This window comes from Mustela nivalis (genome assembly GCF_964662115.1).
Source record: "Mustela nivalis genome assembly, chromosome: 7".
NCBI lineage: Eukaryota > Metazoa > Chordata > Mammalia > Carnivora > Mustelidae > Mustela > Mustela nivalis.
The window spans coordinates 106895524-106923315 of NC_139026.1; the positions used below are offsets into that span (position 1 = coordinate 106895524).

The window sequence follows — 27792 nt, forward strand, 5'->3', positions numbered from 1 at the left end:
TAGAACACACATTCATTCTGCTGGGAGAATAAATCTAAGCAAGGAAAGGGAGGGTGTGGGGACAGTGTCCAGGACATCACTGTGGAGATCAAAGCAAGAGATTGGGGGGCCATGAACCAGGATTACAAAAGTGGAACCAGAAATGGGAGGACAAGTTCAGGACAAAGAGACAAACCCGTGGGATGTAGAATCATCACTCATTGTGGAAAAGGGGTGATAGGAGAGTCCGGGCTTACAACGGGTGAATGGACACCGAGCAGGATGAGGATTAGCGGGAGGAGAGGCAGGCAGGGTGGAGGAGGGAATGCTATCCCTCGGAAAAGCCTGTGAGACACCCAAGTGGAGATGTCCTGTAGGCAGTCAGCTATGTGGGCCCAAGCTCAGAGGAGAGATCTAGGCTACAGCTTGGAGTCCGGGAATGATCAGCATATAAACTAGTAATGAAGCCAGGAGAGGGGATAAGACAGCCTAGGTGGGTAGTAAGAAAACAAGGTGACTCAGAACCCAGCCCAGAGGAAAGCCACAGCACCTGAATTGCATAATCAATGTTACCCATCAGCAAAGTCAGGGCTGCATAACCTTCCTGACCCTACAAGTCAGATCGGTCTCTGTAAGACTCTCCGTCAGATTCTCACACTCAGCCTCACACCAGCATGGGTCCCACATATGACACACTGCCCCATTTGTCTCCTCAGATCCTCGGTCAGGCTCAGAAGCTCCAGGCTAGTAATTAAATGTGCACCTTACGTATCTCCTACTACAGATTGCAAACCACATAGGGTAAGTATGTAAGCATACAGGCATGTGCTCCTGCATGATAAGACCTCCGGACTTAGGTGTACACAAACATCCCTGCCTAGAGACACCCACACACCCTTCAGTCTGGATTAGGTCATTTATAGCCACTCAACTGAATGTTAGAACGGACTGTTCTCACTTTGAACTACAGATTTTTCCCTAAAAACAGAACAAAACCTGGGCAGATAAACATTTATAACAGGAAGGGAAAAAAAGAAAACATTTGTTGAGATTCCTCTTTATATCTTACTCCATGATCAGATTTAATCCTCATGGCTAACCTGTAAAATGGGTTTTAGAATCCCAAAATGATGAAGAGGAGAACTCAAGTCTGACTCCAAAGAGCTTCCCTGTCCCAGCCTGGAACAATTTTAATTCTGGAGAAGGGGGAGGAGAAAGAGATTTTAACAAAAAGAAGCTGGTGTGGTATATGTGTGATATGCAGGTTTGTTACCTTTATTCGCTATCCTACTATGTACCTGGAGGCAAGAGCTGACCAAATGTGCATAAGTAAAGAGCATTCCTTAATTAGAATCCTGTCTACACTTCTGATGGGCTGTAATCATTTTTGTAGGACTGTCTGATGGAGTCTCCTTAGAGAGCAACTGTCATAACTGCTTGTCAGGGACAAATGAAGTCCTTGAATTTAAGGCGTCTGTGGGAATTGTAGCCTTTCATTTTCCAGCAGGCCCAGCCTTCAAAGGCCACCACTGTACTTCACTTCTCTAACAAGAGATTACCTTTCACAATAGAGCTACAAATAGGGCCCTAATTGATGAATTTGCTAATGGCCCTTCCCTTTATAGTGGCATTAGCCTGGTTCTCTTTGAGCTGAACCTCCCTCGAGTCAGGCCTCACATGCAGGGCATGTATTCTACTAGATTCATGGCAAAGAGGACAGGGAGTTTAACTCAGTCATTAAACATCTGATTTGTCACATGAGCCTGGGCAATATCTCTATCCTCTCTCTTCCTTTCTCCTGTGCCTCAGTTTCTCTCAGTAGGAACATGGGGGAAAGTTATTGATCAATCCAGTAATCAAGAAGGAATTGCTCTCTTCCTAGCAGCAAGCCTTACAAAGGGCACAGACAAGTCTGAGGTATTGGGCCGTCCCTCAGAAGGTCTACAACCAAGCATGATTGAAACTCTCTCCTCTCCCATTTCTCTCACATCTGTAGATACTCAATGAGGTCTCCATCTCATTCTTTAAATGTTGCCGAACACCTGCTTCCGAGAGCTGGGAGTTGGGTAGGCCAGCCTGTGGGTCACAGAGAACCTCGTCCCTCCTGTGACTGAAACACTTCACATGGGGGCTAGTGGTCCCTGAGCCCTAGGGGGCTAAAGAGCCTTGTCTTCACGGCTCCTGCTGAATTGGTAATTCAGAGATTAAGTAATTTGAATCAAAGATGCCCTTCCTTGACTGTTCTGCTCTAGCTCTGCCAAAACTGGCTCTATCATATCAGTGGTAAAGGCCCTTTATCCATCCACCCCCCTTCTGGGACAGCACTGGGTAAGCCCAGATTACAAATAATAGCTTATCTTTCTTGAGCATTTACCATGTGCCTGGAGTGTGCTTTATGTGAAATAATTCGTTTAATCCCCATAATAACTAAATGGGATAAAGCGCTATCACCATCATAGGTGATGAGGCTAAGGCACAGACAATGATGGTACCTTGCGCAGGCAAGTACCTGGGATGGTACCCACCCCAGGCCTACCCAGTCCCAGGGGCTGCACGTTTCACTTCACACAAAACCACCTCCAGTGAGAAGTCAGCAGCCCACATGGTTTAACTGGAAGGTACCAAGAAAATCCTTATCCCTCCTGCCTTCCAGAATTTCCCCTCAAAGAAACTAGTAATGGCTCGCAGTTCTACCTCTGAAATAATTTCTTTGGCAAAGACAAAGCAAACCTCCTAGGAGGTTGAGGCAATCTAATACATGGAGCCTGTTACAGAAGGAGGGGCTCCAATTCACCATAGGGCCTTTCTGGAATATACATAGAAGTGTATCAGTTCCTTCCTAAATCCCCCAAGCTTTCAGCAAGTGGGAGCTTGTGTGGGGCAAAGATGCGAATAAGCTCAAAGTTGGGGATGTGGATAAAAACAGGAGAGAGACCTGAGTCAACAGCAAAGCACATTACAGTTCTGAGAATACCTCACCTTGGTTACTTTCTAGCTCTGTAATCAACCCCTGCAAGTTCCCACTTCTTTAACTGCAAAATAGAAATAGAAAGAGCTGCATTGTAATCTTCTTGGGTAAATTAAATAAAGTGATGCTTAAAAGCACTTAACACTGTGCCCAATGCACAATATGGACGTTAAAATTGCAGCTCTTATTATAATTATTTCCATTCTGTAAGGGAGGAAGACCCAGTCGAGACACTGAGAAGCCAGTGGGCAAGGTGGACAGCAGAGCTAGCAGGAGGAAAGGGACTTGAAAGAGAGAAACTACCTTCATCAACTTTGCAACGATTCTCAGGCTGAAATATGTATTCATTCAGTCATTCGTCTTCATTTTCAACTCAGACCTAATACATGTGGACCCTATGTCAGAGGATGTGGGTTGAACCAAGTTGAATCAAGTCCCCTCCCCAAAAATGTGAAGTCCTAACCCCTGCACCAAGAATATGAAACTTTCTGGAAGTAAGTTCTTTGCAGACATAATCATGTTCAGACAAGATCATACTAGATTAGGTTGGACTCTAACCCAGTATGACTGGTGTGCTTATAAAGAGGCAGAAATGCAGACACACACATAGACATGGGGAAGAGGGCCATGTGAAGATGAAGGCAGAGATTGCAGCAATGTGTTGACACGCCAAAAAATGTCGAGCACATCTGGCAGCAGCTAGAAGTTAGGAAAGAAGTGAGAAGCAAATTCCCCCTAAGAACCTCCAGAAGATACCAGCCCTACTGACACCTGGGTTTCAGACTTCTGGACTTCAGAACTGTGAGAGAATGAACTACTGTTGTTTTAGGCCAGCCAGTTTGCTATCCTTTCTTACAGCATCCCTAGAAAACAAACACAGGTGATAAAACCACAAAGAGACATTTAAAGCCCAAAGTTCCTGTTCTGAAGTCTTTGTTATTCTTTTCACCCCATCCCCCCAAAAGAGGCATACTGTGTTAGACAAGAGTTTCTCCCCTAGCCCACCACAAGGACTCTAGGCATAAGGATATCTTACATGAGTAGGCGGTGTGGAACGAGGATTGTCCCAGCCACAAGTCATATCAGGTCCCTGCCACCCACAGGGCATAGCACTGGTGACTGTGAAAAGGAGGGTGGCAGGGTGGTGGGGGAGGCAGGGAAAGAAAGCCTGGAAAAAGGAAAGCGGAACTGATGTCTTGTTTTTCTTTTTTTCCAAATCCACCATTCTTCATTTCTCCTCTTAATTTCTCCATTCTTTCTCTTCATATTTTAAGTTTCTACTCTGTTCCTCAGATGCCTTCATAACCTGGTAGACTGGAAAAAAGCACGGGTCTTGGTGGCTAGAAGAGTTTGAATCCTGATTCCATCACTTACTACTTGTGGGATCTTGGGCAAGTAACACTAACCATCTATGCTTTGGCTTCTTAATCTGTATGATGGGGATACTATGTAACTCATAATGTTATGTATATATGTCTGACATACGCTATATTCTGCATGTGTGTATGTATATGATGTGTGATGTCATACACTGAACATGATGATATAGGCCAAAGCATTTTCAATGTCATTTGAAAAGGACCGTGATCTCATTATACACAGTTCCTAGATTATATGTATAGAGACTCTGGTTTTTGATATTACATTTCAGGACATACTACAAAATTTAGCACAAAAAATAAGAACAATAAATCAGATGCTACATTTAAAGGACCAAAGGCAATGAATAAATGCCAATGTATAAATGGCATTGACCTAGCTGTAAACATGGTCTCAACATCAGCACTGACAATCTCTGTGATATTGGGGAAGATTTTCCATCTCTTGGTTTAAATGATTTGAGTTTCCATCCAGCTCTAAGATTCTATGACTTAATGAAAAGCTGTTTGCTCTTATAAAATTACACTTTTAAAAGAGCTCTTTACTTACGGGTCATCCATGACAAATCTGGGGAAAGCTGTGTGCTTGAGGGAATTCTAATAACAAGTGAAGTAGAAAAGCCATCTGATGTGTGAACTATCCAATGGGCTGGATAACAGGAAAGGCAAGTCTTCACAAACAACCCTCTCCATCATAGGTAGTTATTCATTAGAGAAGGCTAATGTCAGAATATCACAGACACGGGGCTGAAACACCTTGGAACAATAGCCAATAGTGAGGGTGAGACAGTCCTAACACAGCCCCCAAATGCAAAGGCAGCCAGACAGTTTTTATCTCCTTTTGGAATAATATAAACAAGAGTGACTGGGTTTATAATAGAAGAGACTGAACTCCACTTCTGGGAGAACTTCCCACCAGGATACAAAATACGTAAGATGGGGAAATCACCTTCTCCTGAGCTTTTCAGTGAGAGACCAAGCAACCAGCTTAGTGTCCTGGGTTAAGTAAGTATGTTCAGCAGCGAGAGTGTGGACAGAGTGACCTTTTGGAGGTCCCTATCTGCTGGTGTTCTCTCCGTGCTTTCACTAAGTCATTCCACAATGGTGCAATCATAAGTACAGTCACACAACAATCGGCTTCCAGTTACCTTGGCAGTTCACACGTTGTCATGCTGCCCACTTTTCCCCTGCTGGCACAGTAGACTCCAAGGTGTAAGCACTGTTTTTATAGATTTTTGCACGTTCCACACTGGTATGTGATAATCACTTTGCATTGCAGTTAGCAAAGAAGAGGAAATGAAACCCACTCCTGAATTGGAGACGAGAATGTTGTGTTTCACCCTTCTTGACAGCCAAAAGCCAATTTAGGACTCTGAAAAGCCGAATTTCCCGGGGGGGGGGGGGATATCTTCCTAATTCCCCTGAGCTCACTTAAGGATTGAAATCGGTGTTTGCTGAGGAGGAAACATCAATGTGGATTATTGTTTATGGATCATTTCAGCTGGAGAAGTAAGGAAGTGGGAGAGTTCATCCGGTTTGCACTTTTTCAGCAAGACTCCTAAAAGCTAGCAGGATAATAATCATAAACATTTATTGAGCGCTTGCCATATTCTAAACCCTTTGCATGAATTAACTCATTTAATCATCACAACAATTTTATGAGGCCCAGAGAGATTAAGTTATATTCAACCTAACACCACATCTACTGAGTTCCGAGCTGGCTTTTAAGTCAAGCAGTCTGACTCTAGAGCTGAGATAGTTAGCTCCCATGCTCTTTCTTTGGAAAGAGACATGGATGCAGACCATCCTCAAAGAAGCGGGCCTGTATCCTGATATCTTTTGTTCTCTTCCTCCTCAAATCACTGACCTCCGCACTATAGAACCACATTCTTCAGCTGAAAAGAACTTCCAGAGGAGAGGAATCCCTTAGCCACAGCCACCAAATTCCACCATGTCAGAAGTCAGCTCTGTGCTCCCTACAATTCATAGAGTAGCACTCACTGGTACCCTAACCCTATTGTCCCATTGTAAGATTTTCCCCAACCCATAATTATTCTTTCTCCCTGGGTCAGTAAGTCAATAGAACGTAAAAAAAAAAAAAAAAAAAAAAAAAAAAAAGTCTCCAAAATGATTCCTTTGCTAAAACTCTTTTCTCACCCCTGGGGGCTCTCCTCTGAGGTGCTAAAACCCCAATCAGGGAGTCATTAACATAAATAATGCATCAGGCTTTCACCAAAAATCAGCAAAGCAAGCAACAACTCAGAAAAGCCCATTATTCCCCCATGGTTCATAATTGGGCATTGTGATTAATCAATTTATCTGCTATTCAGATGAACACCCCATAATAAGAGTCAGCCATTACAGAATATTGAATAGGTACATGAATATCCAAAAGGTATCCATGTTTTGAGTTGCTGAAGCAACTTGATTCCAAGAATCTTTACTCATTTTGAGTTTTAAATGTCCACAATTGAGCAGAAGTGTAGCAAAGGGGTAGGAGATAGAAAGCCCAATTTTCAGAAAGTCATGAGTAACTAAAACCCAGAAGGCTCATGAGCTTGCTTGTGCATAATCATAAAAATCAGTTTAATCAACATTTATTATTTACTGTGTGTCAGGCACAGTGTTAGGAACAGGGTATACCACAACAAAACAACAACAACAACAACAACAAAAATTCATCATTTAACTGAAGAAATAGACATACAAAAAGCCAATCAGCTTACAATGGGAAAAATGAGACATGAGGTAAGACCACAGAAGAAGGAGAATGAGTACTCATTCTCCATGAGGGGAGATCCCAGAAGGTTGCCCAGAGAAAATGACCTTTGAGTTGAAATGACCTTCCACCCAGTTAAGGAAGATTTTTTTTTTTTTTCTCCAGAGAAGAAGGGGAAAGGGCAGCCCAGGCAGAGGGACCAGTACACACAAAAGCATTTGGGCAGGAAGTGGTCTATTCAGCGAATTGCACTGGGGAGATATTAAAGGACTTAGAACACTATTCTAGGGAAACTGGGCTTTATCTTGTATACTGTATGCAGTAGGACAACATGGCAAGTTTTTAAAGAGATGTGTGATCCTGAGCAAATTTGTGCTTCTGAGTGATAATGGGGTGGGTTTAGAGAAGAGGACCTGTGGCTGATACATTACTGCTGTGGTGAAGGCAAAAGTGAAGATGACAGGCCTTGGGCACTGATAGTGAGCTGAATAAGACATTAGAACAGAACAGTCAGATTAGAGGTTTGCAGACCTTTCAGAAGGCCATGTCAGAAAGTTTCTGATGATGTGTAGGGAGCAGAGGTGATAATACCTATAGCTGAGGAGGAGAAACATATCAAGGAACCTGATAAAGCATCGTAAGTGGATCTAATACTGCTTTGTGTATACCCTGTGCCAGGGGCTGTCAGAGCATTTCCTTGTATCCTATGCCTAGTCTGTACCATAAGGGGAACCCATGGGGGACTGAAGTCAAAGTAGTTAAAGAGTGCACACAGGGCCACCCAGAACATACTGTGCCCACCAAGCCTGCGCCCTTGATATTCCCACTGCCCCAGCCCTGAACTTCACTTAACAAGGGAGGCTTTGCTCACAATATAAGTAGCTTTATTCTTTATTCTTCACTTTCTTCCTCTTCTCCCACTGCCTATCTTTACCTTGTGAAAAAAAATGCTTTCTGTCATCGTCCTTGCCCACCCCCAACATTGCATCTCTCCCTTCCAAAGTATCTCTGTCCCCCCCACTCCTCACCCACTCCATTCACACATGCCATCTTTTTTAAAGTAGCAAGTGTAGGGCAAAGGGCAATGAGTCAGAAGTGGCGGCAGTCTGTGTCCCAGGGCTGTCCTAGCCCATCAGGTGACTCTCAGAAACTGCTTGACCTCCCAGCCCCAGTGTCCTCATTTATAATATGCGGACATGAAATGAATACTAACCTTTGCTTACCTCACAGGATTATTGTAAGAGGAAAGGAGATAAAGTGCTTGCAAACAACACTAACAAAAGGCAAGAAAACGTGCTACAGAATTATCCGAATTACTGGGCACTGTGGTCCACCAGACTGCGAGCTCCTTATGGGCTGGGACCTGGTTGCCTCCATCTTTCATTCTAAAGTACCTATTATTCCTGGTACAGTGTCTGATAAAGACATTGAATTGTCAACAAGGACCACTACCACAATCAGCATTCCCTGGGCGCATGCACATGCACACACACACACATACACACACGCACAGGTGTCCTTGCCTCTCTCTCTCTCTCCCTCTCTCTCTCTCTCACCATAATGCAGGCAAACCCATAATACCTCCACTTTTGGAAATACTGCTCTAGTCTTGGTGTATTCCAAAAACAGCCAGTTCCTGGAGGAAAACCAAGTGATTGTCACGCGCCTGGATGCCTCCACTGGGCACGTTTGACCAAGTCTATATCCTCTCCTTCTCAAGGGAAGTTGCTAAGTACTGAACCCCCAGACTCACTCCTCTCCAAGAGCCCCAGCTGGGTCTCTCCCTCCCCACCCCCACCTTTGTGCCAGGCATGCAACGTGTTTTAATTTTTTTTTTTTTCCTCCCAGGAACTCGGCTGCCTCTACTGCTGTTTTCATTGATGCCTTGAGCAGAGCTGGCATGTGCAACTGCTGAGAAGGGGGAGCTTGGAGGCGCGGGGGAAGCAAGTAAAAATAGCCTGGCGCGCATCGCTCTGCCTGCTCTGGACGCCTTTAACCCTGGCCAAGGTGGGGAGCTCAGCAGCCACTACTGCACACTGCGGAATCTGGCAGGGGTCTGCACCCCAGACCAAGCACAACAGCCGGAGTGCGGGGGTTTAGAGACCAGTGAAAACTTTTTTTTTTTTTTTTTTTTTTTTTTTAGAAACCGAGATGGGGGAGGGAAGAGCAGGGAGCAGGAGAAAGCTGTTCCAGCCACCTGGCTGCAGGGACTGTTACGTGCCCACTGGTCCAACACTTTACAGAAGTGCAGCCTTGACTCTGAGCTATTTTTAGCAATCTCTTCCAGGGGTGGGCGATCAGAGGGAGGAGTGCAAGGGGATTGGTAAAGCTAACTCTCTGCTGTGAGGCTAGGCGTCTTTGCTGGCTGGGAAGAGGAAGTGTCCAGGGGACGGTAGGCATGCTGGCTTTGCCCTAACTCAAGGAGACAGCGTTAGCTACTGAATGCCCTACTGTTTTCAAGCCCCACAGCGTGTTTGTTTTTTGAAATCAACAATTGCCAAATGCATGCTGCTTCTAGCCTCTCAGAGAATAGGGATTGCAAAAGCTTTGTTGCCAATGCTGTGGGGTAAGGGTTAGCTGCAGTTAAGACCTTACTGAAGAAGATCGGAAGGGTCTCTGCACCTTTTTGCATTCCAGCAAGACAGAGGGACAATCCCCGCGCCACACCTCCATCCCCGCCCCACGCTGCATATGGGTAACCATATGTGCAATGTACGGCAGCCCCACCAGACACCCGGCTATTAATAGAGCCCGGGAGTTTGCTCTCTGTCTTTTTCCTGCCACCGAGTAAGGGATGATCTTCACACACATACCCCCACTCCGCCCCCACCTCGGCGCACCGTTTCTCCAGGAAGGTAAGGGGGCTGCCCACGCTGATCCCCTTCGTGACTACAGGTGCCTAGAGCCGACGGACTAGTCCAGTTGTATCGACAGCAGGGTCAGTGTGAGGCTAGGCAACACAGCCTCCAGTCTCGGGACGCAAAACCCAGCAGGGCTCTTAGAGGCTCACGGCCAACTCGAGAGCAGAGAAAGGGGAGCAAGAACGCAATTTGTGGTGCCAGAGTGACCTCTTCCAAAGCTGCTGCGGGACCAGAGGTTGCAGACCGATTTGTCGCTGCAGCCTGCGGCGCGGAGCCCCCACCAGCGCGAGCTGGGCTGCGGCAGGAGCGGGCGCTGTCCCTGGTTCTGAAGGTGGCAGCGGCCAGTGCTCCCCACCCGGGTTTAGCGCCCGCGAGGCGGCTCAAACGTTCGAGGACTGCAGACCTCTCCCGAGCCCGGATCTGGGCGGGAGGGTCTTTTGGTGGTGCCCAAGTCCCACCACCGGCGCGGTTTGCCCCCCACCACCCCCCAACGGCCCGGAGCTCTCCCGCGGTACTGCAGGGACCGAGAACTGGGGACTGACACGAGCTTGAAGGGTAAAGCTGAGGCAGCTGCTGGAGATGTTGTCAAGGCACTGCAGGGAGCAAACGTGGCCCCAGGATCACCCATCCCAGCTTTGCACAAAGCCGGGACTCTGGACCCCTAATGCAGCCCAGAGGAGAGGGCAGGGGAGCCCTGCTGCCCAGGGTTTGGGACTTGGGGAAAGAGAAGCGAGCAGCGGGTGGCAGGAGAGGAAGATGGGGTGAGAGCGACTCTTTTGCATTTTCAAGAGGGAGGGGACCTGAGACATGCACTGTCTTTCCCCCAACACACACACACACACACACACACACACACACACACACACACACACGGCCGGCAGAAGCAAGCGGGATGGAGCCGGGGAAAGTTTGGCACTAGGTGCAGAGCAGCGGCGGCGGCGGCGGCAGCGGCGGCAGCGGCGGCAGCAACAGCGGCGGCGGCGCGGTGGTCCGGGGTGGGCTGACCCGGTCGCCGAGAGCCCCGGCCCTCTCGCCTTCTTACCTCGGTGTTCTCGGCAGCGTTCTCCGCCATTTTCCTCCTTAGGAGCAGGCAGCGGGAGGAGTGTTTCATGCCCATAAGAGCCAGCAAGGGTTTGGTGATACAGAGATAGTAGAGAAAGAGAGAGCTGGTGTAGCTTTAAAAGAGAGAGAGAGAAAAAGAGAGAGAGAGAGAGAGAGAGAATGGGAGGAAAAAAAAAAAAAAAAAAACCAACCCAGCCCCTGTGCTGGAGCGTCAGCCTATACAATCAACTACGGTTGAGTCTTTTCTGCAGTCTCCACTTTGTTTTATTTTCCTCCCTTCTCATCTGCTTCGGATTCCTTCACACAGTTTCAAGTTCTTCTCGCGCACCCGACCCCCTCCCCGCCCCTCTCCACCCGCGCTGCGGGCTAAGCTGGAGGGAGGCAGTCCCGAAGGCTCCGCGGCAGCGGCGGCGTCTCCTCTCCCCGCTGATCTCAAAGTCCGGCCGGCCGGAGGCAGCCACCAACTCCTCTCAACTTCTGCAGATCGGCTGGGCGAAGCAACACGCTTCCTGCGCGTCTCTCCTAGGGGCTGAGCCGGGTGAGTGGGGGCGGGGTAGGAGGTTCGGTAGAGCGGGCGGCGGCTGGGCGCAGACGGAGGGCCCCCAGCGCCCCCCGGCCCGCCGCCTCCCCCTCCCGGCTCCAGGGGTCTCTTGGCCGCCTCCACTCCCGGGCGCTGTGGACAACTTGAGCGAGGGCAAGGGCCGTGCGGACGCTGCAGGGGCACGCGGGAGGCTCGGAGAAAGCAGGCGCCGGAGCTGGGCTCTTGCAGGTTCTTAGACCCGGGTGTTCGTCCTCCCACCGAGGACCAGCTCTGGGCAAGATTGGGCCATAGTTACCTCGCCCCCACCCCACCCCACCCCCTACTCCCCAGCTCCTCCGTCAGTTCTTGGTTCCTTCCTTGGCAAATTATGGTTTCGGGAGCGAAGGGGTGGGTGTCTGGGTGAGGAAGGGTCTTTAACTCCTTCAACTCTAGGACTAAGTGTGTGATCATCTCTCCTTTTCTCCCACTGACCCTGTCCAGGCACTCAAGGCTCCAAGCCTCTGTCAGGCTGAGAGGTTGGGCCAGAGGTTCAGTCAGAGGTGGTTTGGGAAAGACCGAAGGAGAAAGTCAAATGGATGCGCCCGCAGTCGTGTTCCCCCTACCTCAGTCTTCCCTAGCAGCCCCCTGCCCACACATTTCTCTTTTCCCTCTTCACCCCTCCCCCATCGTCACCAGATTTTGAAGTCCCTTCTATGGGAGAGAGGGAGGATGTCACATACCCATTAGGATTCTCTTGATCCTTTTTTAAGGGAGTTTGGGCGGCAGCAGGGGGTGTGAATTTTTATACAATGCATTCTTGTCTTCACTTTGAGAGCTTCTTTTTCTCTGTCTTACTGGCCATCTGTCAGGCGGGTGGGAAATAGAACAAGGGGGAGGCACTCTGTCTCTCCCTTTGCAACAGGCCAGTCAGGCTGGACCTCTTCAAAGACAGCTGCACTTTCAAGCTTTCAACCCACAAGTCAAGGACAGGAACCTGAAAGACGCTCCTGAGCCCCCTGGCTCTCTTCACTTCAACCCCGTACTTACATAGGGAGATCAGTCCCGCATGTATGCCCTATTTGTTTTTATCATCACCTTTGACAGCCAGGAAATGTGAGCCTGGTTGTCCTCAACTAACCTCAGAGTCCATTGAAGAAATGGGCCAGAATCTAAAGATGCCTCCATCACCTGATGCTAGGGGAAAGAGAGGATTCACTGCAATAAGTGGAGGAGGGAGAGAAGTGGGAGTGGAGAGGAAAAAGAGTGATGAGACAATGGGCAATAGGCTTAAGTTAATGGGCTCCTGGGAGTGTGGGGTGTGTGTGTGTGTGTGTGTGTGTGTTGTAGAAGAAGTGAATATAAATGAAAGAATGAGCCTAACTCCTTAACCTTTTCCTTTCTCAGACCACAGACCTTGACTAGCGTTGGGGTGAATGAGCAGAATCTTTTGCAACATGTGGTCATCCTCCTTCCCGTTCACAGCCTGCCAACATGCAGAAAGTTACAGGGGGATGAATGTGATGAACCTGAAGAATGACTTTTACCCTCTTGGACCCAAATTTCTCTTAGCATCTTTCTCAGAAACAAAAGATTGAGAAATCTCATCCCCTACCAAGAGAGCCTCGGTATTCATACAATCAATGAAAATCAGAAAGGAAAGGTCCTCATGGCGTTTCGTCCTCTCATTTTATAAATAATGACCCGGCGATCAGAGAAAGGATGACATTTGTCCATGTTCCTTTGGTCAGCTGAGGGAACGTCTGAGAGCAGCTCCCCAGCTTCTGGACTTTCAGTACACCACTCTCCCCCCACCCTACCCCACACTGTTTCTGCCTGTGCAGTGCATCCATTCTGTGACTAACCAGGGAGGAGGGGAGCTGAGACAAGCTCCCACCGAAATAGGCTGCTGCCTGTGCGTGATTGTGTTGCTATGAGAACCTCAGTGGGTGTGTTTCCTCCGTTCTCTGTTGAAATCTTTTGCTTGGCTTGGCTTCTCCCCAAGCACAGACACAGCTCCCCTTAGAATGGGGAGTAGAGAGGCTGAGATAGAGAGCTGCATTCTCCTGGCAAGAGTTTCCTATTCTAATCCATCCAACCCAGAGCCAACCTGGGGTTGCAAGTGAGGACCCTAGGCTACCAAGGTTGTTCCATAATGGCTGAAGGGAGCGGTCTTGAAAGTGGATACTAGGGGCACCTGGGTGGCTCAGTGGCTTAAAGCCTCTGCCTTCACCTCAGGTCATGATCCCAGGGTCCTGGGATCGAGCCCCACATCGGGCTCTCTGCTGGGCGGGAAGCCTGCTTCCCCCCTCTCTCTCTCTGCCTGCCTCTCCATCTACTTGTGATCTTTATCTAATAAATAAAATCTTGAAAGAAAGAAAGAAAGAAAAAAAGAAATAAAGAAAGGAAGGAAGGAAGAAAGAAAGAAAGAAGATGCTGCTGTCCTCTGTGGAGCTATCTTGGGAGCAGGGAGCTCTCCCTGTTGTGCTCCCACCTAATTACAAATTCACAAACTAAAGAATTGTTGCCTTAAGAGACTCAGTCCTGGCGTGCTCTGTTACACAGCAAAAGATTACCTGAACATTCATCTCCTACAGTTGTGAAAATTAACGATGCATGAAAAGTGCCTAGAACATAAGTAGGCATCCCCCACTACCTCACCATTCCCGAGAATTCAGTCTTCCTCCCTCTCTTTTGCCTAAAAATATTAGCATAGTTATTCCAAGATCAATTTCATCATTCCACAAAGAATTTACTGGGCATCTGTTATGCCTAGCTCATTAACAAACAGTGGGCTTGACAATGGACAAGAAAAGGTTGACTGACCATTGAGGAGCTCGGAAATTAGTTTTGAAAGTGTACAGAATTTTCATAGAAGAGCTTTAGGAGGGATTTTGGTGGGAGGCAAGAAGATATATGGGATGACAAGAGATACAGGTTTTTCACTGAGAGGTACATTAAATAGATAATCTGGAGCAATATGCCCTGCCAGGTAAAATGTCCTGAAGACACATTTTGCTTATGTCTTCGAGGCGACAAAGTCCGCTAACCAGTACATATGAATTGTACAGGCTAAGGCTTGGCTTGTAGTAAGACCACAAATGTTGCGCTAACATTGGGTAGGCCCTGTCCCAGGCCCTGAGTCAAACTTTATAAAACACATATTACATGCCAGAGACCCTCTAGACTTAGCTTGTCCTCGGGCAGTTCTTTTGACAACTCTTTTCAGACAGGACTGCTGTTATCCCCAAAGAACACATGAGAACACAACAACACAAAGAGCTGCCCAAATGAGAGAGGCCTCAAATCTGGGATGTTTTATTCTGCAGCATGACCTTTTAAAGAGGTTGACCAGATTCTGTGAATAGAACAAGTGGTTCTTAAACTTAACACAGTGGAATAATCTGGGGAACTTTAAAAATACCAGTGCTTTGGTTCAAACCCCAGACAGGATGCTTTGGTGAGGTCTGGCATTAAGATTTTTTTTTCTTCTAATTTTCTAGTTGATTCTAATATGTGGTCATGGTTGAGGACAATTTGGACAAGTATATGTGGAAAAGATGAAAAGACCCACAGAAAAAGAAGGCCCCTAAATTAGAGAAAGGATCCTCCTCCCCAAACTATAGGAATCCTCCCAGTATGGAAAGGTCCATCTCTCACATACCTCTCACACACCTTGACAGCCACAAAGTTCTTGAGAGTGAAAATGTGCTGATGGTTGACCCAGCATATACAGGTTGGAATGGGACTCTTGGGAAGGACTATTAATTGGAAAAGTTATCTAGCTTTGTGAGATGCCCCAGAGAGTGAATTTCCTGCCACTAGAAGGGTTCAGTCAGAGTAATCATTTGGCATAGCTGTTGCAGGAGAACTGCAAACCCTAGAAGGTTGAACAAGGCCTTGAAGGTTCCATCCATCCCATGTGGTGGCTCCAGAATTGCCTCCTTTCATTTCTGAGCCCTCCAGGAGGTGAAGACCATGTAGTTGCTCAACTTCAGGAGCCAGTCAACCCTTCATTGCTTCCCCAAATCCCATAGCCCTGCCATCAGGGTACAGAGTCTCTTAACTTGCAGACCATGCTGTCTGGGAAAGCCTGGACTCTGGCTCATTCAAATATGATTGCTACAATAAAAGATGTAGAAGCTATGTCATGTGGCTTCTCCTTCCTCCTCCTAGGAGAACCTCATGTGTGGCCTGGGCTCACATATGGCCACGGCACGCTGCAGTGAATCCATGGCTCCTCAGGAATCAGGCCACAGACGCGATCCATCACCACCTCATGGCAGCTCACCCAGCAGTGTTCTTAGTGTCTTCTGGGCCAAATGGGAGCCACGCCAAGGCTGCAGCAGCCAGCTAGCTACCTGGCTGAGCCTCCATGCAGCCCCACACCTGGGCAGTTCTCCTGCACAAAAGCCTCTGCAGTCCTATTTCTCCCTAATGCAAGGGCCAGTTATTTCTTAAATTACATCCCAAAGGACAACTTGCCAGAGTGTCACCAGCACCTGCAGAGTTTGGGTTCCTTTTCCCTTTCCTTTGGCCATTAAAACCAGAATGTTATTTCTTTCTTGCTCTGATCGTGTCTGAGTAAATCAATTCATTGTTGTTTTGTGCTGGATATGAAAGCGTTTGGTTTATTTATTCTCACAATACTTGAGAGGCATTTTCTCAGTAGGTTTACACTAATAGCTTAATCGTTGGTTTTCTATACCCCTAAAAAAAATTGAATACCATTGTTACCTGCCTTTCTTTCAGGGTGAGGAGGACTCAAAAAGACATCTAGGTTTTCTCGGTGACCTATGATGGAACAGAACCTTCTTCAGAGAAGGGCCCTGGAAGAGGGATAGTAGCAGAAACATAAAGGTACTTAAATATCCCTTCTAAAATGCTATCACAATAGAAATTGGCTTTTTCCTCTTGGAAGAAGTTGTATACTCCACTTCTTTCCTCTTTTTTCACAACTTTCATAAAGGCTCACCTTTTTCTGGAAAGTCCCTCCTGAATCTTCCAAGGCTAACTAGAAAGCGATTTCATTTATCCAGTCCGGTAGCTCAATACACATTTGCTTCCATTAGCCCTTATATTAAGTACTAGGATCCAAGAACTGTGCTAGGCATTCTGGACTGAAAGATGAAAGGACTATACCTACCCTGATGATACCTCTTCTCCCAGGAAAAGTTGGTAATGGATTTAGGTCCTATCAAGGGTCATATAGATTGGTTCTAATAGGTTAGATATAGCTATAATCATTGGTTTATAGTCAAGTAGGCCCTGCAAAAATATTTATCTGTTGATATGGACAGAGAAATCCTGGAGGCGTTAGGGTCTGGACCAGAAACATAGTAGCCTCTCCCTGCAAGTAAAGCTGGGGACATCTTCTCTCTCAAGATTCTAAAGTTCCTGTGTGCCTCTGCAACTTTTATGGGTAAAAATTTTTCAGCCTTGTCCCTGTCCCAGATATATTATATACTGATGTCACTTGAGGCATGCCATATTACGGTCTGCCCAAGGACAGGGCTATTCTCTGGTGTCTCAGGGATAACCCCACCTGAAAATGCACAATGTGTGGAGGTAGCTAAACAAAACTGTGCAAGATTCCATCTGTTTCCTTTCTGGACCATTTCACCACCCTTATCACTTTCTTCTCTTCCCAGAGGAAAGAGCTTTGTGGTCTTGCAGCCCAGTAGGTTAACCTCTCTCCATCTGTGGGAAAATGGCTTAATGGTGATCTCGCCCTGGCAGAAGAGTGTGACAATAAAATGAGCCGGTGTAGATGAAACACCTAACGTGGTTCCTAGGAAACAGAGTTCTAATAAAAGTCAGTTTCCTTCCCAGCATCTCATCATGCAATACCATGTATCTACCTACATCAGATGAGACACAGCACCATGTGGAGAAAGAGTGTTGCTGCAGGGGTCACCAGACTTGTGCCCTAGTCCCAGCTCCAGCATTAAATGGGTGGGTGGCTTTGAGAAAGTCACTTTACCTCTTTCTTAAAAAGAGGAGGTTCGCAGAAGACAAGCTCTACATCCCTTTTCTGCTTTGTCATTTTATGCATGGTGTAAACTATGATTCTAATCACACCCATCACAACGAAGACTGGTCACATGCATCTGGAACCAAAATTCAACTCTGATGGCCTAAACAAAGGCTGAGGAGTAGTAGATGAGCCTCTCCCTCCCACTCATAAGAGTGATTGAGTGGAAAGTTACATTCCTCTCTGGTCAGAGATTTACAAAAGAGACTTGTAGATAATGTTCCTTACAATGTTTCTTCCAGCACTGGGCTATCATTAGGGCTTTCTAGAGGTCAAAAGGAGCCCCCCCCCCCACCTCTTTTTTTCTTAACAGTACTTCCTAATGCTAGGCAGCCTCAAAGACTGTAGCCAAACAGTCATTATAAGTGGTCATCACTTGATTTCTCCAACACTTCTCAGGGGATAGAGTTCAATGGGAGAACCAGCGATTTTATTTTTTTAGATTTTTATTTAGTTGAGAGAGAGAGAGAGCAAGAGAGAGCGCATGAACAACGGGGAGGGACAGAGGAGAGGGAGAAGCAGACTCTCCACTGAGTAGGGACTGGATTCCAGCCGATCCCAGGACCCCGAGATCATGACCTGAGCTGAAGGTGGGTGCTTAAGTGACTGAGCCACCCAGGTGCCTGTACCAGTGAATTTCTTGGCAACACAGGCTCTCAGGTTGTAGTCAGCACAACCCCATCAAGTCTCAATGGTCCATATCGATGCCTGAATGTGGCAAATCAGCAGATTATCCAAAAGTCACTTCTCTATGACTGATTTTATGTATCCAGGGACACTCAAATAGAATTTCTACCTGTCTAATGATTCCTGGCTCCGAAACATATTCCAATTAATGTTCTGTCTCACAGTACACAGTAGTGGTCACAGATGATGGTCCAGAAAGCAGTGAGCTGAGTTGCTGGAGAAGCAGCCACGGTCTTCATCTTACCAGGACAAGTCTACTCTATGATTAGTTTACCTGCGGGAGAATAAAAATAAATTATCATCCTAACACACCTGTCTGAGTCATGGATTATTCAAGTTATTCCACAGGAAAAACAACATACGGGTTAGGTGATGTTTTAAAAATCACATGGCAAGGGAAAAGTGGCTTCCACTTCTTGGACTATCCAGGTATGCTTTTAATTCAAATGCAGCTGTGGCTTCCCAGAGGGAAAAGCTTTCCTCTCCTGGGTTGAAAACACTGCTTGCAAAGAAGACAGCTAAGAGCTGTCTCTTAGTCTCTTATGCCTCACAGAAGGGAGAAGGAGCTGGTGACCTCAGAATAGTGACTTTGGGCCAATTGCCCACTCCAGACCAGGCACTGTGCTGAGTGCATTCTGCAAACTATCCACACCGAGTCATCACACAGCCCCCGGAAGTTAGCTGCATCGTTGCCCCTGTTTTATAGAACAAGAAGGGGCATCTTGGAAAGGTTAAAGACCTGTGCTCAAGTCACAAACCTGGTAAGGGGTTGAAGACTGCTCAGAGCCCATATCTTTCTGACTCCACCAGTGGAAGGAGCCCAGACCCCAGAGCCTCACAGACCTGGTTTTCAGTCCACATTCTTGCATTTTAACTGTGACTTTGGGCACATGGCTTCACTTCTTGGAGTCCTTAATTTCCCATCTGCAAAAAATAAATAAATAAAAGGTGGGCCTGATAAAACCTACTTCAGGGTTGTTATAAAGTGACTGACCCAGAATGAGGCTCACCGTAGAACTCAGTAAAGGGGTGTGATGGTATACAGCATGTGGCCAGATGTGACCGACTTGACCCAGCAAGACTTCACCTGCTGTTATGTGACTCTCCAGCACAGGCCCAAGTATAAAAAGTACACCCCACTCCCAGAGGCCAGAGTATCTGTCAGCCTGACAATGACTCTAGACAGGTCACTCCATCGAAATGGCACCTATCAACCTGCATTCTTGCTGCGGTTCTTCCTGTCACATCCACTTAGTAAGTGCTCTGCGTGGTGTCATTCCGGGTTGCATACCACAGTCCCAGGTATGGAGGATGTTGATTTTTTATTCAACTTCTGGAAAACTCCGCTTATTCAGTAGCCAAATCTGCCATACAACTACATCAGGACCTAGTTAATGCATGCTGAACAAATGTGAGATTAATCACAGGAAGGAAGGAAAGACCCGGCACTTTAGCAGGTGGATGGTGGAGGAAGAAGGGAGAGAATGATACCAGAACAACTTTGCATGTATGCCCTGGCTCTTTTCCAGCCTGCAAAGATAGCCTTTTCTCTCTTTCTCTCTTTCTCTTTCTTTCTTTCCTTCCTTCCTTCCTTCCTTCCTTTTCTTTTTAAAGTCTTTTAAAAATCTGTATGTTTTCCTCCTGGCCCATAAACCAGACCCTGGAAGTTTCGGGTAGTGGTTTCCTGCTGGGAAGCTCTGAACAAATCTTGTCTTCTTCCCTGTGCCTCATTTTGTCTCAAGTTTTAAGACCAGATTGGGCTTTTCCTTCCTTCCAGTGTTTGGATGATGGAGGCTCTGACACTCTTCTTCTTACTGCTCTTTCCCAGACTGAGTTTGGAATAAACTTTCAAGTCCTATAGAATCATGACCTAAATTTGGGTGGGTAAGAAAGAGGGAGATTATACCAGTGAGCTACTGGACTTTTCTCTAATCAGAACCAAGGTCTCCTTTCCCTGGCCCTGGGATCAGAGTTTGTTTTTGTCTATTGGCATGCCAGGGAGGGTTCAAATGACATAGTAGGAACTCCAGTATAACCAGGCCACTCCAGCCTGTGTCACACTAAATAAAAATCACCCAAACTTCCTCTTCTTAGTCCCTCTTGTTACGGAGAATCCCATACCACCCTCTCCCTTTACAAAGAGCCTCCCAAGGGTTTCCAGGAGACTCTGTAGGACCACATCATATGTACTCACATTGAGTCTCTTCCTCCTCTTTCTTCTGCATTTCTGGCTTCCCTTAGCGCATATCCACTGACTTTGAGGGGACTTTTAGGAGACTTGCCGTTAACCATGTCAGCAACATCCCTCATGAGGATGCTGACAGCTGCACCAGGACTGTTATCTTCCAGCATACCCAGCAACTTCTGGATGTCATGAAATGCAGGAGTAGATTTGCTGAGCCCCCAAACCCACTCTTTGAATTTTGTGTCTCCTCAAGCCTCTTGGAGAAACAGCCCCTCTGCTTCTGGTCTGAACTTTTCCATTGTTCTACAAGGGCACAAAGGCCAGTGTCAGGGTAGCCGGATGACACACCATCCCCTCTCTTGTTGAGTTTCTCCATCCCCTGTCTTCTACCCACAGAAGAGTAGTACAAACTCCTCTTTTCTTCAGCCATAAACAAAAATATCCATGCAGGTCCGCTCATGCAAAGGAAGCCTTGAAGTAGAAGTGGGGATCTCTCAATGCCCATTACACAGAAAGCCCTAACCTGGACACCCTCTGATGGCAGAAGAGTGTGGGCAGCACAGTCTTTCCCTTTGAGATTCCAAACATTAGTTCATGCCTTGAGAAGGGAATTTTTCACCAACGTGTCTGGGCCATGTTCTTACATATTTAATTAGATAGGTAAATAGCATTCATGGCACCTACAAAAGGGTACACCCATTCTCACATCCATCCCAACTTTGTCCTCCTAGTTCAGTGAATTCTGAAATCTCTCTGCCTCCGCTTCCCTTCCATACCCCCCCACTGTTCGTTATTAATGCTCTTGGAGAAACAGGCCTGGCAGTTTCTTAGCTATCAACTGTTCGTGGCCTTCCCAGAGGTATTTACATTTCAAGAGGAGACTCTGGAAGTCTACCTCACCTCCAAGTTACAAAAGAATGAATCTCTAATGGTGGAAGGTCAAGCATCAGTGACAAGACTGGTGGGAACATGATTTGTGGAAGGTCAACATGCCCTCTATAGAATCATTACACTTATTTCATTCTTCTTCCTGCCATTGAGTTCTGGCCTGGCCTACAGGCTACAGAGAAAGCATGGAACTAGCTCCTTGGCGGGGGGGGGGGGGGGGGGGGGGGGGGGGGGGGAGGATAAAGCACTGAACTTGAATAGGGAAACTCAAATTCTAGCTCCACTTCTGTCACAAGTTACTGAGGACCCTGGGGTGGAGATGTGTCAATTCAGAGACCTCTGAGTAAAAGGAGGGGGTGACTGAGGCTCATTTCTGCCTTCACAGCCCTTTGTAGTTCTGGTTTTTCTTTCTTCCTCTGTAATGTGAGGAGTTTGGACCAGCTGAATTCATGGGTCACTTTCAATTCTTTCATCCTATTTGGTGAACCCTGTGGCTGGAGTTCAGAGAAGAGATGCTGTCCCCCGGAAAAAATATTAGAAAAGTTTGTGCTCCAAAGTCTCAGGTACATTGGCCTTAAGAATACCCAAACCTACCTATCTTCTTAGATAGGTAAACAAAAATGCAATTTTTGTTTGGGGGGGGGGGGAAGGGCAGGCTTTAAATGTCACCTTGAGGAGCTCAAATGCTCATGGTCTCCTGGTAGGAATCATATGTTTTAAAATACTTTGTCTGCTTAGTGAAATAAGCCAAGCAGAGAGAGTCAATTATCCTATGGTTTCACTTATTTGTAGAGCATAAGGAATAACATGAAAGACATTGGAAGACAGGAGAAGTGAGTTGGGGAAATCGGAGGGGGAGAAAAACCATGAGAGACTGTGGACTCTGAAAAACAAACTGGAGATTTTGGGGGGGGGGGGTTGGGAATGGGGTGAGCCTGGTGGCAGGTATTAAGGAGGGCATGTATTGCATGGAGCACCGGGTGTGGTGCATAAACAATGAATTTTGGAACACTAAAAAAAAAAAAATTAAAATTTTTTTTTAAATTTGTAAAAAAATAAAATGAAATACTGTGTCTATGCTAGAATTGCAGAAAAGATCTGTCTAGCTGGAAGTTTACAGAGAAACATGTCAACTAGGGTTACCCAGGCGCATGCTATGGCCAGGCTGGTGAAATGCATCTGTCAACTGGTACTCCTGGGTATCTCTTTGCAAGGCAGCCTAAGCAGCTGCCTGTTCCTCCATCACCTTCCCATCACAGTTCTTACCCTCTGCCCCTGCTGTCAGTTTGCTGTAGTCCTGTACTGTTGCATTTAAGTGGCATATAGTGCCTGAAGCATGGATAAAAACATCTGAGGGTCTAACCTGACATGAACATGTAACACACAAAAACTCCCCACAGTAGGTCCAAGAATCAAGAGGTCTTTTTATTCCTAAGCACATATGGCATGAGTTCATGTGCACTCAAAGTTCTTTCGGGGGGCGGGGGGTGGGATGAACTCTCAGGCTGGCCATTTCCCCAGTGAGTCTTCAGAAAAGTGTCTCAACCTTTCTTGCCTGACAACAAGTGAAACACAGGAAAGCCTTCCCAAGAGATGCTGCAGTAGCTGCTTCTTTGGAGGTTTTTTGCTTTTTGTTTTTGGTTTTTGGTTTTTTTTGTTGTTGTTGTTGTTTTAAAGCAGAGAAGAGTGTTATCTGAGGAAAATAACTTTAATTCCATCCTGCCTAGAGCCAGGGGACAGGACATGTGGCTTCCAAGTGTCCCCTACTAAGTTATACAACCTATGATTATAATAAAAGGACTAAAAAATATTAGCCAAGTTCCTATAACTCTTCTGAAGTCAAGTGGTTAAGTGTGGTTGGTTCCCAGCCTCCCTCCAATCTGGAGAGTCAGGGAGAATCACCAGACAAAGACCCATGTAGGTGGAGGGAGGGTTAAGACCAGGCCCAACCTCGAATAGGAGAAACTGACAGGGAAGCACAAACTCTTGAGGAGAACATGAGCCCCACTTGGTTTTTTCAAGCACAATTATACAGAGGACAGAAATTTGAGGGGGGGAAATTGCTTTAATAACATATGAATTTTTTAAAATCTTCCAAACCTTCCTCTGTGGAGAAGATCCAGACCCAGACCACTTCCCAGCCAGAATCTGTTGTGTCTTGGCCCAGTTTCTGCTGACCTGTGGGGCAGCCCCATATGCCCCTTTGATACCCACCAGGAGGTTTCCCAAAGTAGCACTTTGTGAATTCACCTGGACTTCTGGTACATACAGCCTCCTACAGTAATTTTTTCTCTTCTTCCCAGGACTGCCATGGCCTCTTCCTTACTGGTCTTCCTCCTCAATCTAGGAGAACTGGCAGTGTCCCAAATTGACAGGTCACTGGGCAGAGTGCCCAGAGGCCCAGGCCATGTTCCCTCTGCTCAGCTGGGCATATGCCTGATATTCTGAGCAATTTAAGACTGCCACTGTAGTGCTTCTAATCAGGAAAAGTCACACAGGTGGGTTTACTGCAATCCAGACCATCAGTACAGGGAGAGAGATAGCTTCCCCAACCTCATCCCCTATGAATACTAATGGGATGGATTTGAGAAGAGAAAGAATGTACATAATGGCAACCTCCAGCCATGCCTCTTTAGGCTCCAGAGATAAAACCAAGGGCTTGGATCAGGATTGAGAGGAGACTGCCAGCATGTCCTGCCCATTCCACTCTTTAATACAGTGAACCAACACAGGTAGCTCAGCTCATACTTTCTGTCTGGGCAGTTGCTTCTATCTGACTAATTGTCCTATGGAGAGGACAGATACATTTACTTTCCCTCAACCAGATGTGAACTAATTGAAATTGCCTTCCTCTATGACAGAAGTATGTGCATTTAGCACAGAGTAGATCCTTGACTTCCTTCTCACTTCTTTCATTTTTATGACCTCTAGTAATCTTTATAGAGGGAACTAGTGAATGGTAAACTGATCTGTAATGTCCAAAATGACTCTTTTTCATAGATACACTTAAATGATAGTTTTGCTGGGTATACAATTCCAGTACAATATCTTCCCCACCCAACCCCACAGTTATATGCATACAATTCCACTGCCTTTTGCATCTAGCATTGACCATGAGAAGTCTGTTGTCACTCTCATTTTTTCTCCCTTCTGGAAGTTTTTTTTCTTTTTCTTTTTCTTTCCTTTTCTCTCTCTTTTTTAGTAGATTTCCTTTAACTTTATTATTGTGATGTATCCAGCTACAGGTCTTTTTTCATTCATCATCTTTGAATATTGGGACTTTTGTCTTCTACTGATTATTTTATACCTTCTGGTAAATTTTGTGATATTGTTTCTTTTCTATTTTTTTTTTCTGACATTCTTTGTAGGCAGATACCAAAATATCTCAATTCATGTTCTCCAAATCTCAACTTTTCTTTCCATATTTTCATCTCATGATCCTTTTAGGTGACACAAGAGAGTTCCTCCATTTCATCTTCCAGTTCACTAACTTACTCTTTGGCTATGTCCATGGTACTGTCCATTTGTTGGTTTTTAAATTTTGTTGTGAATATTTTTAGGTTCCAAGGTCTTTGATTTTTTTTTTAATAGACCCATAGCAATACTTATTTCAAAAGCTCCAGAAAATTATTCTGCTTGCACTACTAACATTTCCTTGGGTGTGAACTTTTTTTTTCCCTGCAATCAGTATCTCTTTTTCACATTATTGGTTTTCCACACATTTTTGTTAAATCCTACACCCATGCTCATCTTTGTATCAGAAAACCTATGTTAACCTGGTCAACAGAGGGAAAGAGTAGGATGTATTGTGGGGCAGGTTTTACTTCAGCCTGTCCAACATAAGTGAGAGAAGGTGGCTGCTGTCAGTATAGTGAGCCAGTAGGGAGTAAAGTAGGGAGTATAGGGGAGAAGATTTCACTTGGAGCCTACTCTGACTTTCTGACTCAAGTGTCCAAGCAATCTCTATTTCTCACTGCCTACCCAAAGGAAGTCAAATGTAGTGTGTTGGGGAATCACCTTCTTGCCTGAGCCTTCCTTCTGCTCCATATTTGCCATTTTGAGACCTGAAACAAATTTTTTAGGAATCCTATGGCAGCATTTGGAGCTATAGCTTCCTTCATCAGATCTTGACTACTTTTTGTCCTTCAAGGATTCCTCAGTTTTGGATCTATCAAAGACATTATTTCTTGTTTTCTAGCACTGGGTATATTTTTTTTAATTTTTTAAAAATTTTTATTTATTTATTTGACAGAGAGAGAGAGATCACAAGTAGACAGAGAGGCAGGCAGAGAGAAGGGAGAAGGGAGCAGGCTCCCCACTGAGCAGAGAAACCGATATGGGACTTGATCCCAAGACCCCAGGATCATGACCTAAGCTAAAGGCAGAGGCTTTAACCCACTGAGCCACCCAGGTGCCCCAGTTAGTAGGGTCTTAATCAAGACCAAGTGGCATGTTTTTTCTTGCCTTTCCTTATTTTCCAAGGACTGGTAAGTCAAAAAAAAAAAAAAAAAAGACCTTAATATTTTTCATTCATAACAGATGCCCACATGAGCTAATATTAATACCCATTGGTGGCTTCTGATATTGAGTATAATTTTGTAATCTTTATGAAGTATTAGGAAACTTTGGATTCTAGAGAAGAGGATGGGCCTTTGACAGCACAAGGAGGAGACGAACCCAGTTTTCTTCCTCCTCTACCTTTGAAGTACACATAGAATTTCAGTGATACTGTTTCATTTTATGTCCTCTTGGTGAAAGCCAGGGTACACATTTCTGTCCTGCAATTCATGCTCATAATGCAAGAAGCCCTTATGGCTACCAAATGCACCATGGCTTCCCACAGAGTGTGGAAGGGACTTAGCCAAATTCTGTAGACTAAATCCCCACCCAGAGTGGCAGGGTAGATGACATGGCATTACAGTTAAACTCATGAAGTGTTATACCATAAAAACTCTCTGATTCCACTGGAGAGTTCAGTCTACCCTTTCTGAACAATGTAGCCACTCCCATACAACTCACTAAAGCCCTGTCATGTCCTCAAGGTCTCACTAAGTTTCATTTCCATGAAAACTTTCCTGTGGCCACCCAGCCCATGGGGAATCTTTTTCTTTCTTTCTTTCTTTCTTTCTTTCTTTCTTTCTTTCTTTCTTTCTTTCTTTTTTTAAATTTTCTCATTTTTTATTTCTTTTCAATGTAACAGTATTCATTGTTTTTGCACTGCACCCAGTGCTCCATGCAAGCCGTGCCTTCTCTAACACCCACCACCTGGTTCCCCTAACATCCCACCCCCCACCCCTTCAAAACCCTCAGATTATTTTTCAGAGTCCATAGTCTCTCATGGTTCACCTCCCCCTTCCAATTTCCCTCAACTTCACTTATTTGTGGAGCATAACAAATAGCATGGAGGACAAGGGGAGATGGAGAGGAGAAGGGAGTTGAGGGAATCTTTTCTTTAAACTTTCACAGCAATAGACAGTATCACTGACTTTGATACCTCATCTTACATGATTTTGCCCTACTTAGCCAAAAGTTAGATCCGGGGCGCCTGGGTGGCTCAGTGGGTTAAAGCCTCTGCCTTCAGTCAGGTCATGATCCCAGGGTTTTGGGATCAAGCCCCACGTTGGGCTCTCTGCTCAGTGGGGAGCCTGCTTTCTCCCCTCTCTCTGCCTGCCTCTCTGCCTACTTGTGATCTCTGACTGTCTAGTAAATAAATAAAATCTTTAAAAAAAAAAAAAAAAAAAAGACAGGAGACCACACGGTTGCTTTCCCCCTTAAAAAAAAAAGTTAGATCCAACAATTGTGATTATGCAGAACACAGCTAATAGGAAAGGAAAACACTACTCAGAAAAGGAGAATAGTTATCACAGTGTCCATACAATACCCCAACCACCAAGCCAAAGCTTATTACCCCTAAGTTGAATGTGAAGTTAAGCTTGCTCATCAAACAAAAATAGCTTTCTCATTTCTCCAGTCCATCCTCAATTCTAATGGTTACAGACAATTAGGGTATAGTAGCAGCTAGAACAGGTAGAACTTGACAAGAAATGACTACCATTGGTTTGGAAGAAAGAACCAATAACTAGAAAAGTTTGGGGGATATTCAAGAAAAGGTCAAGTTAGAACCAAACCATTAGAAAGAGATGAAATTGCTTTCTGTGAATTGTTTTAAAAGGCAGAAGAGGTTATCTTTTTAAAGCTCTCCCATCAAAAGTATTCAATAAAACGTTTCAGAACTCAAAAGTTACAAAAAAATCTGCTGCAGGAAAATCCAAGTATATGGTACACCCCATGTCCAAACCAAGTTGAATAAAGAAAAGTCAAACCACTTTCCCCTTCTGTGCTGCAGCCGCTTAGCCATTTCCTGGCCATTCCTCTTGATTTCTCAGCTGAAAGCTCCAAGACAGCAGGGTCACAACCTTCTGTTTCATTTCCATCTCAATGTCTGGCTCAGTGCTAAACACATGGAAGGTGCTAATGCATGCTAGTTGAATGAATGAATGAATGCATCTGAAA

The 27792-nt window shown here is 45.7% G+C and overlaps 1 protein-coding gene and 2 long non-coding RNA genes across 5 annotated transcripts in view; 1 reads left to right on the plus strand and 2 right to left on the minus strand.

Annotated features, from left to right (window-relative positions):
• The window catches only part of PRMT8 (protein arginine methyltransferase 8), a 101984-nt gene extending 89122 nt beyond the window's left edge, over nt 1-12862 (minus strand). The window contains exon 1 of the mRNA XM_082738122.1: nt 10949-12862. Within this exon, the coding sequence (XP_082594248.1) occupies nt 10949-11023 (75 nt within the window). The 5' untranslated portion in view covers nt 11024-12862. The remainder of the gene's footprint in view (nt 1-10948) is intronic.
• Nucleotides 11418-18517, plus strand: LOC309868334. Of its 2 annotated transcripts, XR_014313638.1 has the most exons (3): nt 11418-11506; nt 16238-16345; nt 18371-18517. It is a non-coding gene; the product is annotated as an uncharacterized lncRNA (long non-coding RNA). The 2 variants fall into 2 exon arrangements; XR_014313639.1 differs by lacking the exons at nt 16238-16345; nt 18371-18517 and adding an exon at nt 15662-16054 and having other exon boundaries at nt 11433-11506.
• LOC309868338 overlaps nt 17948-27792 on the minus strand; it is a 68655-nt gene continuing 58810 nt past the window's right edge. Inside the window, exons 1-3 of one of the 2 annotated variants that reach the window (XR_014313643.1) lie at nt 20401-21488; nt 18965-19130; nt 17948-18480 (exon numbers count right to left, since the gene is read on the minus strand). This is a non-coding gene — a long non-coding RNA (uncharacterized lncRNA). Of the gene's footprint in view, nt 18481-18964; nt 19131-20400; nt 21489-27792 lie in introns of those variants that run through there. The other variant, XR_014313642.1, reaches the window with a different exon arrangement.